Below are 16,722 nucleotides of genomic sequence, written 5' to 3' on the forward strand. Positions count from 1 at the left end.
ATGTTTAGTATTATCTTGTAAGGCTGAACACACAACTAGCCTTCGATCCAGCAAGTCTATTCCTAGGGAACAGAATTACCTGACCCACTTGAAACCACCAATTCCCAACCATTTGTGACCTATGAAAATGGCAATTTCTTATGGTCCTACCTAACAATTACCCAAGAAAAATGAGTGCGTATATCAGCATCAGATAGGGGTGATTGAGGCAGTTTTATTGATAATAGTCAGGCAGGGATAAAAAGGAAAATTTCTACCTTTTTATATTCTTACAATGAGAAATTACAGCGCAATAAAAGAAAACCACTACTATAGGCAGTAAGAGTGAACTGCTAGATACAAAAGAAGTCACACTGGAGGAGTCTGTTTATAGTCAAACAGAGGCAAAACTAATCATAATGATCAGTCATCAATAGTGGGTTCAGAGGACGGTGGGGAGTGGGAGGGAAAACTGTGAAGACTGACCAGGAAAAGGATAAGGGGGCTTATCGAAGGGTGTTACAAATGTACTCTCCCTTGATCTGAAGAGTGGTTACAGAGTGTGCATGTGCACATACATATCTGTGTATGCAAACCCACACATAGAAAATTCAAGTGCTGGGGCACGTGGGTGGCTCAGTGGGTTAAAGCCTCTACCTTCAGCTCAGGTCCTGGGATTGAGCCTTACATCGGGCTCTCTGCTCGGTGGGTAGCCTGCTTCCTCCAATCTCTCGCTCTGTCTGCCTCTCCGCCTACTTGTGAGCTCTGTCAAATAAATAAATAAAATCTAAAAAAAATAATAAATTCAAGTGCTGTTTTAGATTCATATACTTTCTGTACATGTATTATAGCTCAATCATTTTTTTTAGACAATGAAAGACTTTTTAAAACTAGTTCTCTTCTGGAAAGCTTTTCTTTGTTTTACTCTATGCATTTTGAAGATCACCTGACCATTCAAGCATTGGGGTTGGCTGTTGGGGAGTAAGAAGTAGGAATCTGACTACAGTCTGAAAACTTCAACAATTATCCAATATTCATCACCTGTCATATGAAAGAGAGGCTGGGAGAAAAAAAACAGAAGAGTAAAATACACACACAACTTTGAATAAAAATAAGAAATTCAGGAACTACTTACTTCTACAATGTCGTCATCAAACAACAACCAAAAATCATGACTCTTAACTATTGCACTATAATGTCCTCAGTTGGGACCACTAAAACAAAGAGAAAGAGAAATTAATTATATACAATGTTTATTAATACCACTCTTCTATGCCCTTGACGTCATGTTCTATAAACGAGAATAACTGAAACCGATGAAAATACTCCTTATCTATTCTTCCCCAAAATATCAAGCTACACTGATGTGAACTGGCATTCAATTTTATAATCAAATAATCAGTACTCTACTTTGAGAGCTATAGCCAGCATTCTATTTACATAAATCTATGCTATTAAAATTTTTGTTGTCTTTGTAATAATTTTTTAATTATAATGTTTAAAATAATTTTCAAATTTGCTTCTCTGAAAAATTTAAATATATTTTTTAGCATTTGGGAGAGATAGAGGATCAAGGGCCAGAGCCCCCTGAGTTAAACTACAGAACATACATAGAATTTTTTCTAAGTTTTATTCCCTTGGCCATCGTTTTTCTCTTGAGGAAAAATACCATGTAATGCCTAAAAAAACACATATCACATCTATAGTTCTAAAATTAAGCTTGACCCTCAGAAACTTCTTTAAAAACAAATGACATTTTGCTAGTATTATTAGTGCTATTTTTAAGTACCTCGATCTTAGTCATTATAATTCTTGGAATTGCCTCTGCAGCTCATTTTAAACAAGTCTGGAATAAAGAAATCTAGAAATGCATTAAAATGCAGGTGGTTTTTTTGTTTTTGTTTTTTGTTTTTCAAAAAAATCTTTTGCTTTATAAAGGACATGGCAAGGATTTTAACCTCTCGCAGATTAAGTATGACTAATTATAAAAGCTTCTATATAATTCTTTAAGTTATAATTCTATTATAATTATTATATTATAGAATTTGAGATAATTTTCAACACAAAGTGCTGTTTATGGTGAATAGCAACATCAGATAATCAGATAATAGAATAAGAACCCTCCCATGTGTCCCTGCCTTGGCTCCTCTGATTATTAGGTGAGACGAGCACCTCAGGTGACAAAATGACAAAACAACAGTACTGCTCTTTCTCCATAGAAGAAAATACCTCAGAACATTTTTTTAAGGCTTTTAATACAGGAAAAAACTAAAACAAAAAACAAACAAACAAACAAAAAAACCCCAAAAAACCTACCAAAAAACAAAAACAAAACTTCCCCATTCCTATAGGACTCATCTAGAGTCTTTTGTTTTATAGTGAGATGATAAGAATTTTTTTTTTTAATTTTTAAGGTGGTGAACATAAAAAAAAATCTCAGAAAGGCGGAGGAACAGAGCCAGAGATGAAAGGAGGCGGGGGAGCTGAGGACCCTTGGGTGTGAGACTGAAAGGGTAGCAGCCTTTTCCTCGGGCAGAGAGGCAGTCTGAAGGACAAAAGACAAATGTGCACTACAGAAACTAGTAAGAGAAGGAAGGCTGGTAAACTTCGCCCTACAAGAGCCGTGGCTTAGGGACGTGCATCCTGAACATAAGACACGCTCAGTGCAGTATGGTCTGAATACATCACGTGTGCTAATAACTGCTGGTTGCTGTGGGGCTCAGAAAGGCACCCACAGCCTCCTGGCCCGAGGACACCGTGAGTACAGGAGAGAACTCTCCAGGAACACCATACGGGGCCCCATACGATATAAAAGCGGAGTTGCAGGGGTAGTGCAACCTACGGGCCTCACCCAGGAGAGGGGGCAGCTGGGAGGAGGAGGGCTGAGGAAGTTGGTGACAGTGGAGCGGGGCCCTGAGACGGAATGAAAGGATCACACGCACGAAGTCCGGAAGCACCTGTCGGAAATCCGCGAGATGCCAGACACGCAGGAGCAGGACCACGGGAGCTGGGCAGGCACAGGCCTGCTGGCAATGAGCACCACCCGCAGCAAGGATGCGGCAACGTAAACCCTTTACACTCTCGTATGAAACGTAACTACGAGTAAATCTTGTAAGTAGAAAATAAGATTTGAAAAGGTTTTCAATCTTTTGTTAATGGGAGGATCACTTCCTGTTTTAAGACGTGCCTGTTCTGCTAACGGAGACGGCCCTCCAAACTGATAAACACACACCGTACCGAGCAGTGAGTTACTGCGGGCAGGACACATCCAGCAGCTGGGTGGACACAGAGGCCTGGCACCAAATGGAGCAGGGCTGGATGAGAAGGGCACCCAGCACGGCTTTCAGAGAGGTCTGAGGAGGCCAGGGGGGAAGGCGGCAGGGGGAATTGCAGTGAGAGAAGAGGAGTAGAGTTGGGGAGGGAGCCCAGCTGTGACCAGGAATCTCAGAGCTCACGGTCTTGTGAGCAGAGCAATTCCAGGAACCCCAGCATCATCTAAGCAGAGGGAAACCTAAGAACTGTCCCCGAATTTGAAGAGGCTACGGCATAGTTAAGTTAGGATGTGAAAAGGTACTATAAGGGTGTCATTATTGTTAAGAACACAGTAGCAGCAGCTAAGTAATTTGCATTCCTCCTTTAACAGTAACACTGTGGCAGGTTGTTAATAGGACTGCATTTTGCGTAGGAGAACGTGGACATTCAGGGGGTACTGTATGAAGCCACGCCAGGCACAAATGGCAGGCACAGAACATCCCGCACGCCTGCCCCACGGACAGAGATCCTGGCCCGCGCGGCCCACGGCTTGGGTTACCTTCCACACTGAACCACCACAGGGACAAGGTCATACATTCTGTCAGGACTGGTCGCATCACCAGAGTTGTTAAACAGACGAAGTTCTAAAGGAAACACTACACGGTAAGACAGTTTTGTGTATCGATGAAGCAGATCCAGGTATTCAAACCTCTTCAGGTGCAGAGCCAGAATCATGAGCAGTTTTTTAACTTTCTTCCTATTCAAATAAACACAGAAACAAAATTTCAGGAAAGGCATTCAGACCACGTCTTTAAAAGAACTCTCAAACTTTCTGATTCCATTAACAAACAGGTCACGGAAAGTGTGAGTAGCCCAGCACTGACCACTTTTGCTACCCGTTTTCCTACCCGTTATTTTTACATCGGTGAAGCAACATTCCGAATGTCTTGCGAAGATCCCACCCCACCCACCATCACCAAACAATGTAACAGGACTTTGTACTCCATACAGCTTCAAAACAGATGGCCTGGCCTCAGACCTTTGATCAGAAATCTGTATTCTGAAATACAGGCCCCCAGGATCGGGCTGACTGCACAGGCGGCCGAGACGATGGGTGGAGGAAAAGCCGTTCCTCACAGCTGCTGACTCCTCTGGATGTGCGTGGAGACCGAGAGCTGCTTGTTCCATCGGTCAGTAGAACTCACTAACAGGTGGAGGACAGGCGCAGTGAGAAAAGCATTACTGAAGACCATTCTGTGAAAGGTGTTTGCCAGAGGTAAATAGCTCCAGATGAAGAATGAGGACTACATGTATTCTAGAATGGGAGTTAAATGACCTGCAAATTTAGGAGAAGAGTTTTTTTTCCCCCAATTTACTTATTTTCAGAAAAACAGTATTCATTATTTTTTCACCACACCCAGTGCTCCATGCAAGCTGTGCCCTCTATAATACCCACCACCTGGTACCCACCTCCCACCCCCCCGCCACTTCAAACCCCTCAGACTGTTTTTCAGAGTCTATAGTCTCTCATGGTTCACCTCCCCTTCCAATTTACCCAAAAGCTCATACCCTCCCCAATGTCCATAACCCTACCCCCCTTCTCCCAACCCCCCTCCCCCCAGCAACCCACAGTTTGTTTCGTGAGATTAAGAGTCACTTATGGTTTGTCTCCCTCCCTATCCCATCTTGTTTCATGGATTCTTCTCCTACCCACTTAAGCCCCCATGTTGCATCACCACTTCCTCATATCAGGGAGATCATATGATAGTTGTCTTTCTCCGCTTGACTTATTTCACTAAGCATGATACGCTCTAGTTCCATCCATGTTGTCGCAAATGGCAAGATTTCGTTTCTTTTGATGGCTGCATAGTATTCCATTGTGTATATATACCACATCTTCTTGATCCAGTCATCTGTTGATGGACATCTAGGTTCTTTCCATAGTTTGGCTATTGTGGACATTGCTGCTATAAACATTCGGGTGCACGTGCCCCTTTGGATCACTACGTTTGTATCTTTAGGTTAAATTCCCAGTAGTGCAATTGCTGGGTCATAGGGCAGTTCTATTTTCAACATTTTGAGGAACCTCCATGCTGTTTTCCAGAGCGGTTGCACCAGCTTGCATTCCCACCAAGAGTGTAGGAGGGTTCCCCTTTCTCCGCATCCTCGCCAGCATCTGTCATTTCCTGACTTGTTGATTTTAGCCATTCTGACTGGTGTGAGGTGATATCTCATTGTGGTTTTGATTTGTATTTCCCTGATGCCGAGTGATATGGAGCACTTTTTCATGTGTCTGTTGGCCATCTGGATGTCTTCTTTGCAGAAACGTCTGTTCATGTCCTCTGCCCATTTCTTGATTGGATTATTTGTTCTTTGGGTGTTGAGTTTGCTAAGTTCTTTATAGATTTTGGACACTAGTCCTTTATCTGATATGTCGTTTGCAAATATCTTCTCCCATTCTGTCACTTGTCTTTTGATTTTGTTAACTGTTTCCTTTGCTGTGCAAAAGCTTTTGATCTTGATGAAATCCCAAAAGTTCATTTTTGCCTTTGCTTCCCTTGCCTTTGGCGATGTTCCTAGAAAGATGTTGCTGCGGCTGAGGTCGAAGAGGTTGCTGCCTGTGTTCTCCTCAAGGATTTTGATGGATTCCTTTCTCACATTGAGGTCCTTAATCCATTTTGAGTCTATTTTTGTGTGTGGTGTAAGGAAATGGTCCAATTTCATTTTTCTGCACATGGCTGTCCAATTTTCCCAACACCATTTATTGAAGAGGCTGTCTTTTTTCCATTGGACATTCTTCCTGCTTTGTCAAAGATTAGTTGACCATAGAGTTGAGGGTCTATTTCTGGGCTCTCGATTCTGTTCCATTGGTCTATGTGTCTGTTTTTGTGCCAGTACCATGCTGTCTTGATGATGACAGCTTTGTAATAAAGCTTGAAGTCCGGAATTGTGATGCCACCAACTTTGGCTTTCTTTTTCAATATCCCTTTGGCTATTCGAGGTCTTTTCTGGTTCCATATAAATTTTAAAATTATTTGTTCCATTTCTTTGAAGAAGATGGATGGTACTTTGATAGGAATTGCATTAAATGTGTAGATTGCTTTAGGTAGCATAGACATTTTCACAATATTTATTCTTCCAATCCAGGAGCATGGAACATTTTTCCATTTCTTTGTGTCTTCCTCAATTTCTTTCATGAGTACTTTATAGTTTTCTGAGTATAGATTCTGTGCCTCTTTGGTTAGGTTTATTCCTAGGTATCTTATGGTTTGGGGTGCAATTGTAAATGGGATTGACTCCTTAATTTCTCTTTCTTCTGTCTTGTTGTTGGTGTCGAGAAATGCAACTGATTTCTGTGCATTGATCTTATATCCTGACACTTTACTGAATTCCTGTACAAGTTCTAGCAGTTTTGGAGTGGAGTCTTTTGGGTTTTCCACACAGAGTATCATATCATCTGCGAAGAATGATAGTTTGACTTCTTCTTTGCCGATTTGGATGCCTTTAATTTCCTTTTATTGTCTGATTGCCGAGGCTAGGACTTCTAGTACTATGTTGAATAGCAGTGGTGATAATGGATATCCCTGCCGTGTTCCTGACCTTAGTGGAAAAGCTTTCAGTTTTTCTCCATTGAGAATGATATTTGCAGTGGGTTTTTCATAGATGGCTTTGATGATATTGAGGTATGTGCCCTCTATCCCTACACTTTGAAGGGTTTTGATCAGGAAGGGATGCTGTACTTTGTCAAATGCTTTTTCAGCATCTATTGAGAGTATCATATGGTTCTTGTTCTTTCTTTTATTGATGTGTTGTATCACATTGACTGATTTGCGGATGTTGAACCAACCTTGCAGCCCTGGGATAAATCCCACTTGGTCGTGGTGAATAATCCTTTTAATGTACTGTTGAATCCTATTGGCTAGTATTTTGGTGAGAATTTTTGCGTCTGTGTTCATCAAGGATATTGGTCTATAGCTCTCTTTTTTGATGGGATCCTTATCTGGTTTTGGGATCAAGGTGAGGCTGGCCTCATAAAATGAGTTTGGGAGTTTTCCTTCCATTTCTATTTTTTGGAACAGTTTCAGGAGAATAGGAATTAGTTCTTCTTTTTTTTTTTTTTTAAAGATTTTATTTATTTATTTGACAGAGAGAGATCACAAGTAGGCAGAGAGGCAGGCAGAGAGAGAGAGGAGGAAGCAGGCTCCCTGCTGAGCAGAGAGCCCGAATTAGATCTTTAAATGTTTGGTAGAATTCCCCTGGGAAGCTGTCTAGCCCTGGGCTTTTGTTTGTTTGGAGATTTTTATTGACTGTTTCAATCTCCTTATTGGTTATGGGTCTGTTCAGGCTTTCTATTTCTTCCTGGTTCAATTTTGGTAGTTTATATGTTTCTAGGAATGCATCCATTTCTTCCAGATTTTCAAATTTGTTGGCATAGAGTTGCTCATAGTATGTTCTTATAATAGTTTGTATTTCTTTGGTGTTAGTTGTGATCTCTCCTCTTTCATTCATGCTTTTATTTATTTGGGTCCTTTCTCTTTTCTTTTTGATAAGTCTGGCCAGCGGTTTATCAATTTTATTAATTCTTTCAAAGAACCAGCTCCTAGTTTCATTGATTTGTTCTATTGTTTTTTTGGTTTCTATTTCATTGATTTCTGCTCTGATCTTTATGATTTCTCTTCTCCTGCTGGGCTTAGGGTTCCTTTCTTGTTCTTTCTCCAGCTCCTTTAGGTATAGGGTTAGGTTGTGTACCTGAGACCTTTCTTGTTTCTTGAGAAAAGCTTTTACCACTATATATTTTCCTCTCAGGACTCCCTTTGTTGTGTCCCACAGATTTTGAACCGTTGTATTTTCATTATCATTTGTTTCCATGATTTTTTTAAATTCTTCTTTAATTTCCTGGTTGACCCATTCATTCTTGAGAAGGATGCTGTTTAGTCTCCATGTATTTGTGTTCTTTCCAAACTTCCTCTTGTGGTTGAGTTCTAGCTTCAGAGCATTGTGGTCTGAAAATATGCAGGGAATGATCCCAATCTTTTGATACCGGTTGAGTCCTGATTTAGGACCGAGGATGTGATCTATTCTGGAGAATGTTCCATGTGCACTAGAGAAGAATGTGTATTCTGTTGCTTTGGGATGAAATGTTCTGAATATAACTGTGATGTCCATCACATCCAGTGTATCATTTAAGGCCTTTATTTCCCTGTTGATCTTTTGCTTGGATGATCTATCCATTTCAGTGAGGGGAGTGTTAAAGTCCCTACTATTATTGTATTATTGTTGATGTGTTTCTTTGATTTTGTTATTAATTGGTTTATATAGTTGGCTGCTCCCACGTTGGGGGCATAGATATTTAAAATTGTTAGATCTTCTTGTTGGACAGACCCTTTGAGTATGATATAGTGTCCTTCCTCATCTCTTATTATGGTCTTTGGCTTAAAATCTAATTGATCTGATATAAGGATTGCCACTCCTGCTTTTTTCTGATGTCCATTAGCATGGTAAATTCTTTTCCACCCCCTCACTTTAAGCCTGGAGGTGTCTTCGGGTTTAAAATGAGTTTCTTGGAGGCAACATATAAATGGGTTTTGTTTTTTTATCCATTCTGATACCGTGTGTCTTTTGATTGGGGCATTTAGCCCATTAACATTCAGGATAACTATTGAGAGATATGATTTTAGTGCCATTGTATTGCGTGTAAGGTGACTGTTACTGTATATTGTCTCTGTTCCTTTCTGATCTACCACTTGTAGGCTCTCTCTTAGCTTAGAGGACCCCTTTCGGTATTTCCTGTAGAGCTGGTTTGGTGTTTGCAAATTCTTTCAGTTTTAGTTTGTCCTGGAAGCTTTTAATTTCTCCTTCTATTTTCAATGATAGCCTAGCTGGATATAGTATTCTTGGCTGCATGTTTTTCTCATTGAGTGCTCTGAAAATATCATGCCAGCTCTTTCTGGCCTGCCAGGTCTCTGTGGATAAGTCAGCTGCCAATCTAATACTTTTACCATTGTATGTTACAGACTTCTTTTCCTGGGCTGCGTTCAGGATTTTCTCTTTGTCACTAAGGCTTGTAAATTTTACTATTAGGTGACGGGGTGTGGGCCTATTCTTATTGATTTTGAGGGGCGTTCTCTGAACCTCCTGAATTTTGATGCTCCTTCCCTTTGCCATATTGGGGAAATTCTCCCCAATAATTCTCTCCAGTATACCTTCTGCTCCCCTCTCTCTTTCTTCTTCTTCTGGAATCCCAATTATTCTAATGTTGTTTCGTCTTATGGTGTCACTTATCTCTCGAATTCTCCCCTCATGGTCCAGTAGCTGTTTGTCCCTCTTTTGCTTAGCTTCTTTAGTCTCTGTCATTTGGTCTTCTATATCGCTAATTCTTTCTTCTGCCTGATTTATCCTAGCAGTGAGGGCCTCCATTTTTGATTGAACCTCATTAATAGCTTTTTTGATTTCAACATGGTTAGATTTTAGTTCTTTTATTTCTCCAGAAAGGGCTTTTATATCTCTGGAGAGGGTTTCTCTAATATCTTCCATGCCTTTTTCAAGCCCAGCTAGAACCTTGAGAATTGTCATTTTGAACTCTAGATCTGACATATTACCAATGTCTGTATTGATTAGGTCCCTAGCCTTTGGTACTGCCTCTTGTTCTTTTTTTTGTTGTGAATTTTTCCGCCTTGTCATTTTGTCCAGCTAAGAGTATATGAAGGAGCAAGTAAAATACTAAAAGGATGGCAACAATCACAGGAAAATATGCTTTAACCAAATCAGAAGAGATCCCAAATCATGCGGGGGGATATCTCCCCCCTCACCATTGGGTGAGGGATCTCCTCTGATTGGGATCTCCTCTGATTGGGATCTCCCAATCTCTTCTGATTAGGATCTCTTCTGATTTGGGGATAAAAAGAGGTTAAAAAAGAAAAAAAGAAAAAAAAGAATTAAAAAAAAATAGATTGAATTAAAAATTCAATCAAGAATTTAAAAAAGAATTAAGAAAAAAGAGATTGAAGAGATTGGGATCTCTTCTGATTTGGGGATAAAAAGAGGTTCTAAAAGAAAGAAAGAAAAAAAAGAATTAAAAAAAAGAAAATGAATAAAGAAAAGTATAAAAAAGAAATATATATATATTAGATAAACTAGTTAAAAAAACATTAAAAAAGAAAAGGGTAAAAGTTAAAAAAATTTTAGCAGAAGAAGAGAAAAAAAATGAAAAAGAAAAAAATTAAATTAACTGCAAGACTGAAAAATCACAGGGATAAAGCCATGAGTTCCGTGGTTTGTTTTCTCCTCCTCTGGAATTTGCTGCTCTCTCCTTGGTATTGAAACTGCACTCCTTGGTAGGTGAACTTGGTTTTGCCTGGATTTCTTGTTGATCTTCTGGGGGAGGGGCCTGTTGTAGTGATTCTCAAGTGTCTTTGCCCCTGGAGGAGTTGCACAGCCCTTACCAGGGGCCGGGCTGAGTGATCTGCTCGGCTTTGCTTTCAGGAGCTTTTGTTCCCTGAGCGCTTTCCGTAGTGTTCCGGAGGATGGGAATACAAATGTCAGCCTCCTGGTCTCGGGCCCTGAGGAGCCGAGAGCCCAGGGCCCCGCTCCCCAGTGTGTCCTCAGCGAACAGCTCCTAGTAACTCGCGTCTGCCTAACCTCCGGCCGCGCTCCAAGCTCACTGAGCCTGCGACCGGTTCAAGGCAACTATGAGCTGCGAGCTTCCTGTCGGCTCTGTCTCTGCAGCCAGCTTTCCCCTTCCAATATCCGCAAGCTCTGCAACACCCAGACACCCCCGATCATTCTGTGACCCTGCGGGACCTGAGGTCACGCCAACCCCGCGTGGACTTCGCCCCGGTTTAGCCTCCGGAGCGATGTCCCTCAGCAGAACAGACTTTTAAAAGTCCTGATTTTGTGCTCCGTTGCTCAGCCACTTGCCGGGAGCCGGCCCCTCCCCCCGGGGTGTATCTTCCCGTCGCTTTGGATTCACTTCTCCGCCAGTCCTACCTTTCAGAAAGTGGTTGTTTTTCTGTTTCTAGAATTGCTGCTCTTCTTCTCTTCCATCTGCCGATGGATTTGCTGGTGTTTGCAATCTTTAGATAAGCTCTCTAGCTGATCTCCTGCTAGCTGCAGTAGTCTCAGTCTGCTACTTCTCTGCCATCTTGACTCCTCCTCCAAAAGTTTTTAACTGTAAAACAACTGGCCATCTTCCACATTCTGGACAATCTTTAGTATGCCCTTCAGTGCCATTTCTCCCTGGCATGACCTCTGCACTTCTACCTCATCTAACGGAAGTTTATTCTTCTGAAGGCTCAACTCACATTGTAACCCCTGGCATCAGTACCTCCTCCCTTCAATCCCCCATCGGCACTTCGCGGAGTCACTGTGGGCGTATACGGTTTATTACACCATAAAATATTTAGATGACTGTGGGTTTTTCTCTTCTAGGATCTGAAATCTTGACAGGTAGAAACCTTGTTTTTCCCCCCATTTTATTTCTCTACCGAACAACACGCCTGGCACATGACAGATAGTTGACAAATGTAGCGGAACCGAATTTTGTATGTGTTCAATGAAGCAAAACACTTTTCATAATTAAAAAATGAAATTTACTAAGCCAGTATTCCTAATGAAATGAAAACAAGAATCATTTTGTAGCATTATAGTAAATCTGCATCCTACAAATCTTAAATGTGGTGGGCAGCTTATTATTCCAGAAACATTTACTATTCTACCATGACCTTTGAAAAGGATTAGTAAGAATAAACATAAACAGATAATCATTCCTGGAAAGAAATCCAGCAGTGTAAGAGTCTTTATGGTCTTTGCCTCAGTAATCCCACTTCTAGAAGGGAAATAAATCATCTCAAATACAAGACTTCTCAAAAAAAATTTCTATAGTTATATTGTGAAAAACTGGAAATATCCAGGAGACAGGCGTTACACAGAGATACTGTGAGTTCAGCTTCAGACTACCACAGTTAAGTATCGCAATATAGCCAGTGAAATGAAATTTTTGGTTTCCCAGCGCATACTAAAGTTAGATTTATACCATACTATTACTATTAAATGCGCAACAGCATTATGTCTAGAAAAACAATGCAGATATGTTAATTAAGAAATACTTCATTGCCAAAAAAGGCAAACCATCATCTAAAACTTTAACGAGTCATAATCTCTCTTTTGGGGATGAGGTCCTGGCTCCCTGCTGATGGTGGCTGACTGATGAGGGCGGGGCCACGGCAGGCTGGTTGGGGTTGTGGCAAGTTCTTAAAGGAAGACAAGAAAGTCTGCCACATCGACTGGCTCTTCCTTTCATAGAGGATTTCTTTGTAGCATAGGATGCTGTTCAAGTGTTTCACCCACAAAATTTCTTTCAGAATCAGTCCTCTTAAACCCTGCTGCTGCTTTCTCAGCTAAGTTGATGTAAGATACTAAATCCTTTGTGGTCATTGCAAGAGCCTTCATGGCATCTCTACCAGGAGCAGATTCCAGCTCAAGAATCCACTTTCCTGGCTCATCCACGAGAAGCAGTTCCTCGTCCGTCCAAGGCTGATCATGAGACGGCAGCAGTGCGGGCCCATCTTCTCGCCCCACTTCTAACTCCAGTTCTCTTGCTGTTTCCACCACCTCTGCGGTGACTGTCTCCGTGGACACCCTGAACCCCTCCAAGTCCTCAGGGACGGTGGGAACTAACTTCTTCCAAACGCCAAACAAATGTGGATATTTTGACCTCTTCTGATTGTTCTTAATAGTATCCCATTCCAGGAAGCATTCAATTGACTTTGCCCGGATCCATCAGAGGAATCACTTTCTAGACAGCTAGAGCCTTATGAAATATATTTCTTAAAGAATAAGTCTGGAAAGTCAAGATGACTCCTTCATCCGTAGGCTATGGAACGGATGCCGTGTCAACAGCCATGAAAACACTCATCTCATTGCACATCTCCATCAGCGCTCTTGGGAGACCAGGCGCAGTATCAGTGAGTGAGCAGCAGTATTTGAAAGCATTTTTTTTTCTGAGCAGCAGGTCTTAAACAGTGGGCTTCAAATATTCGTTGTAATCAGATGTGCTGTCACCCAGGCTTCATTGTTCCATTTCTAGAGCACGGGCAGAGTAGGTTTAGAGTAATTCTGAAGGGCCCTAGAATTTTCGGAATGGTCAGTGAGCCCCGGCTTCAGCTGAAGTCACCAGCTGCACTAGCTCCTAACGTGAGAGTCAGCCTGTCCTCTAAAGCTGTGAAGTCAGGCACTGACTTCTCCTCTCTAGCTCTGAAAGTCCTCGATGGCATCTTCTTCCAGTAGAAGGCTGTCTTGTCTACACAGGAAACCTGCTGTGGTGTGTAACTGCCTTCATCACTATCACAGCTGGACCTTCTGGAGAACTCGCTGCAGCTTCTCCCCCAGCCCTTGCTGCTTCACCTTGTACTTTCTGTTACGGAGCTGGTTCTTTCCTTCAACCTCATGGACCAGCCTCTGCAGCTTCAGACTTCTCTCTGCAGCTTCCTCACCTCTGTCAGCCCTCCCAGAATCACAGAGACCTAGGGCCTTGCTCGGGGTCAGGCTTTGGCTTAAAGGAAGGCTGGGGCTGGTTTGTTCTTCTCTCCAGACCACTAGAACTTTCTCCGTATCAGCAACAGAACTTTTTTTCACTTTCTTATCATTCATATGCTCACAGGAGTAGCCCTTTTAATGTCCTTCAAGATTTTTTCCTTTGCACTCCCGACTTGGCTGATGTTTGGCACAAAAAAACTAGCTTTTAGTCTATGATGGCTTTCAACATGCCTTCCTCCCTAATCTTAACCATTTCTAGCTTTTGATTCAAAGTGAAAGACATGTGACTTTTCCTTTCACTTGAGCACTTAGAGGCCACTGTAGGGCTACTAACTGGCCTCATTTCAATTTCGTTGTGTCTCAGGGAACAGAGGGGACAGAGGAAAGGAGAAGAGGTGGGGGAATGGCCAGTGGATAGAGCAGTCAGGACACACACATGTATCAGGTAAGCTCATCACCTTATATGGCATGGTCTATGGTACCCCCAACAATTACAAGAGTGACATCAAAGATCACTGATCACAGATCACTGTAACAAATGTAATAATAATGAAAAAGTCAGAAATACTGTGGGAATGACCAAAATATGACATAGAGACGTGAAGTCAGCAAATACCATCAGAAAAAGGGCATTACTAGACTTGCTTGTCTCAGGGATGCCATAAACCTTCAACTTGTTAAAAAAATGCAGTATCTGTGAAGCACAATAAAGTGAGATATGCCTGTGCCTACACCCACCTTACACAAGCCCCTTTATGCAAGAGGGAACCATCACCAACTCATTTTTATTTTATTTATTTTCAGTGTTCCAGCATTCATTGCTTATGAACCACACCCAGTGCTCCATGCAGTACGTGCCCTCCATAATACCCACCACCATTCTCACCCCAACCCCCCTCCCCCTCCCCTCCAAAACCCTCAGTTTGTTTCTCAGAATCCACAGTCTCTCATGGTTTGTCTCCCCATACTCCCATTTCCCCCCCACTCACTTCTCCCCATCTCCCATCTCCTCCATGTTATTCCTTATGCTCACAAGTAAGTGAAACCATATGACACTTGACTCTCTCTGCTTGACTTATTTCACTCAGCATAATCTCTTCCAGTCCTGTCCGTGTTGATACAAAAGTTGGGTATTCATCTTTTCTGATGGAGGCGTAATACTCCATAGTATATATGGACCACATCTTCTTTATCCATTCATCTGTTGAAGAGCATCTTGGTCCTTTCCACAGTTTGGCGACTGTGTGGTGGAGTTATGGACATCGGGGAGGGTATGTGCTATGGTGAGTGCTGTGAAATGTGTAAACCTGGCAATTCACAGATCTGTACCCCTGGGGATAAAAATATATTCTATGCTTATAAAAAATTAAAAATTAATTAAAAATTAATAAAATAAAGAACAGTGACATCACACACACACACACACACACACACATACACAAGAAAGAAATTAAAAATAGAGCTTCCCTATGACCCTGTAATTGCACTACTGGGTATTTACCCCAAAGATACAGATGTCGTGAAAAAAAAAAGGGCCATCTGTACTCCAATGTTCATATCACCAACTCATTTTTGAGACCAGCATGAACCTGACACCAAAACCTGACAGAGGTTTAAGAAAATTACAGACTAATGATACCCCTCATGATATTTCAAAGATATGAAAATCAAGAGAATATTATCAAACTGAACCCAGTAACATTTAAACCTCAGTTGGTGATGATGCCATAGTTTTAAATGCAATGATGTTTTTTCCTCAGGTTCTTTCTAAAGACCAATAACTGTAAAAATGCAAAGACTTCTTTATATTCCTAAATTAGCAAAATAATAATAATAAATACGTAAGGGGCATCTTAAGATAATAGATAGCATCCTTCTCCTCCTGAAGAAAAGAAACCTTGACCCTACTTAAATTTTACAGAAATTTTACATCTTGGCAGAAAACGTATGCTTATCAGCAATGTGATTTTTTAAAAACAAGTATGTCCTCTTCCAACCTAATCCAAATATTTTTCTAGAAAACCAGGGAAGGGCAGACTTATTTTCTTGGCAAAAATGCAGTGCCCACATTACACACCAGGTCACAAATCAAACCACTGTAAGAAGAGGCAGCAGTCACATCCTTCCTATTCAGGGTCTAATTAGCCAGAAGCAGACCCTGACCGGAGGGAGCCAAGAAGGAAAGGGAAGAAGCCAGCTAAGGATTCAGTCTCTGGAAAAGTGGCACAGAGGGCAGCTTCAGCTCTGAGCTCTGAATTTCTCTACTCTGCACGGACAGCAAGGTAACTGGGTTTTTGCACTCTCATCTCCATCCACTGGTCAAAAGCCACTGGGGGAAAGAAACTCTCGGGAGCTTCCTTCAGCAGCAGACCAAGGGGAGTCCCCCCGAGAGGAGCCAGAGTGAGAGCATCCTACAGGAGTGGGGGCGCTGGAGAACGGGCACTGTCTGCCACCATTCCCGGACCGGAATACCAGCTACTCCACTGAGGCAACAGACGGCCCCAGGAACGCAGGTGCCAGGTTCCAAAGCTGTCTGCTGTTCTGATTATTCACCCCTCCCCCCAGAAGCCACTCTTTTAAAGTGTATCTTCCCATCTGTATAAGCCCTGTGAGCCCAGCAAAGAGGGCTGTATGGTGAATATGGGCCAAAGGACACTAATAGGCAAACTCTGCCAGACAGAAGTTAATATCCTAGCACAAGCACCTAAGAACTTAATAAAATTCTTTGGCAGAGAAGTCTTTTTTTTTTTTTTTTGAAGATTTCTATTTATTTGGCAGAGAGAGAGAGAGAGAACGAGGGAGGGGAGCAGCAAAGGGAGAGGGAAAAGCAGGCTCCCCGCTGAGCAGGGGGTGGGGGGAATCACAGGACCCTGGGATCATGACCTGAGCCAAAGGCAGACACTTAACTGCCTGAGTCACCCAGGAGCCCCAGCAGAGAAGTTACGACCACACAGAAGA

General features: G+C 42.0%; 1 protein-coding gene across 2 annotated transcripts in view; it reads right to left on the reverse strand.

The window, feature by feature from the left end:
- Positions 1–1,180: 1,180 nt before the first annotated feature.
- Positions 1,181–16,722, reverse strand: part of LOC122906968 (ubiquitin carboxyl-terminal hydrolase 12-like) — a 233,103-nt gene continuing 217,561 nt past the window's right edge. The window contains exons 6-7 of one of the 2 annotated variants that reach the window (XM_044249495.1): positions 3,791–3,988; positions 1,181–1,193 (exon numbers count right to left, since the gene is read on the reverse strand). In XM_044249495.1, the coding sequence (XP_044105430.1) occupies positions 1,181–1,193; positions 3,791–3,988 (211 nt within the window). Of the gene's footprint in view, positions 1,194–3,790; positions 3,989–15,056; positions 15,096–16,722 lie in introns of those variants that run through there. The other variant, XR_006384648.1, reaches the window with a different exon arrangement.

Source organism: Neovison vison, chromosome 5 (assembly GCF_020171115.1).
Source record: "Neovison vison isolate M4711 chromosome 5, ASM_NN_V1, whole genome shotgun sequence".
Taxonomy (NCBI): domain Eukaryota; kingdom Metazoa; phylum Chordata; class Mammalia; order Carnivora; family Mustelidae; genus Neogale; species Neogale vison.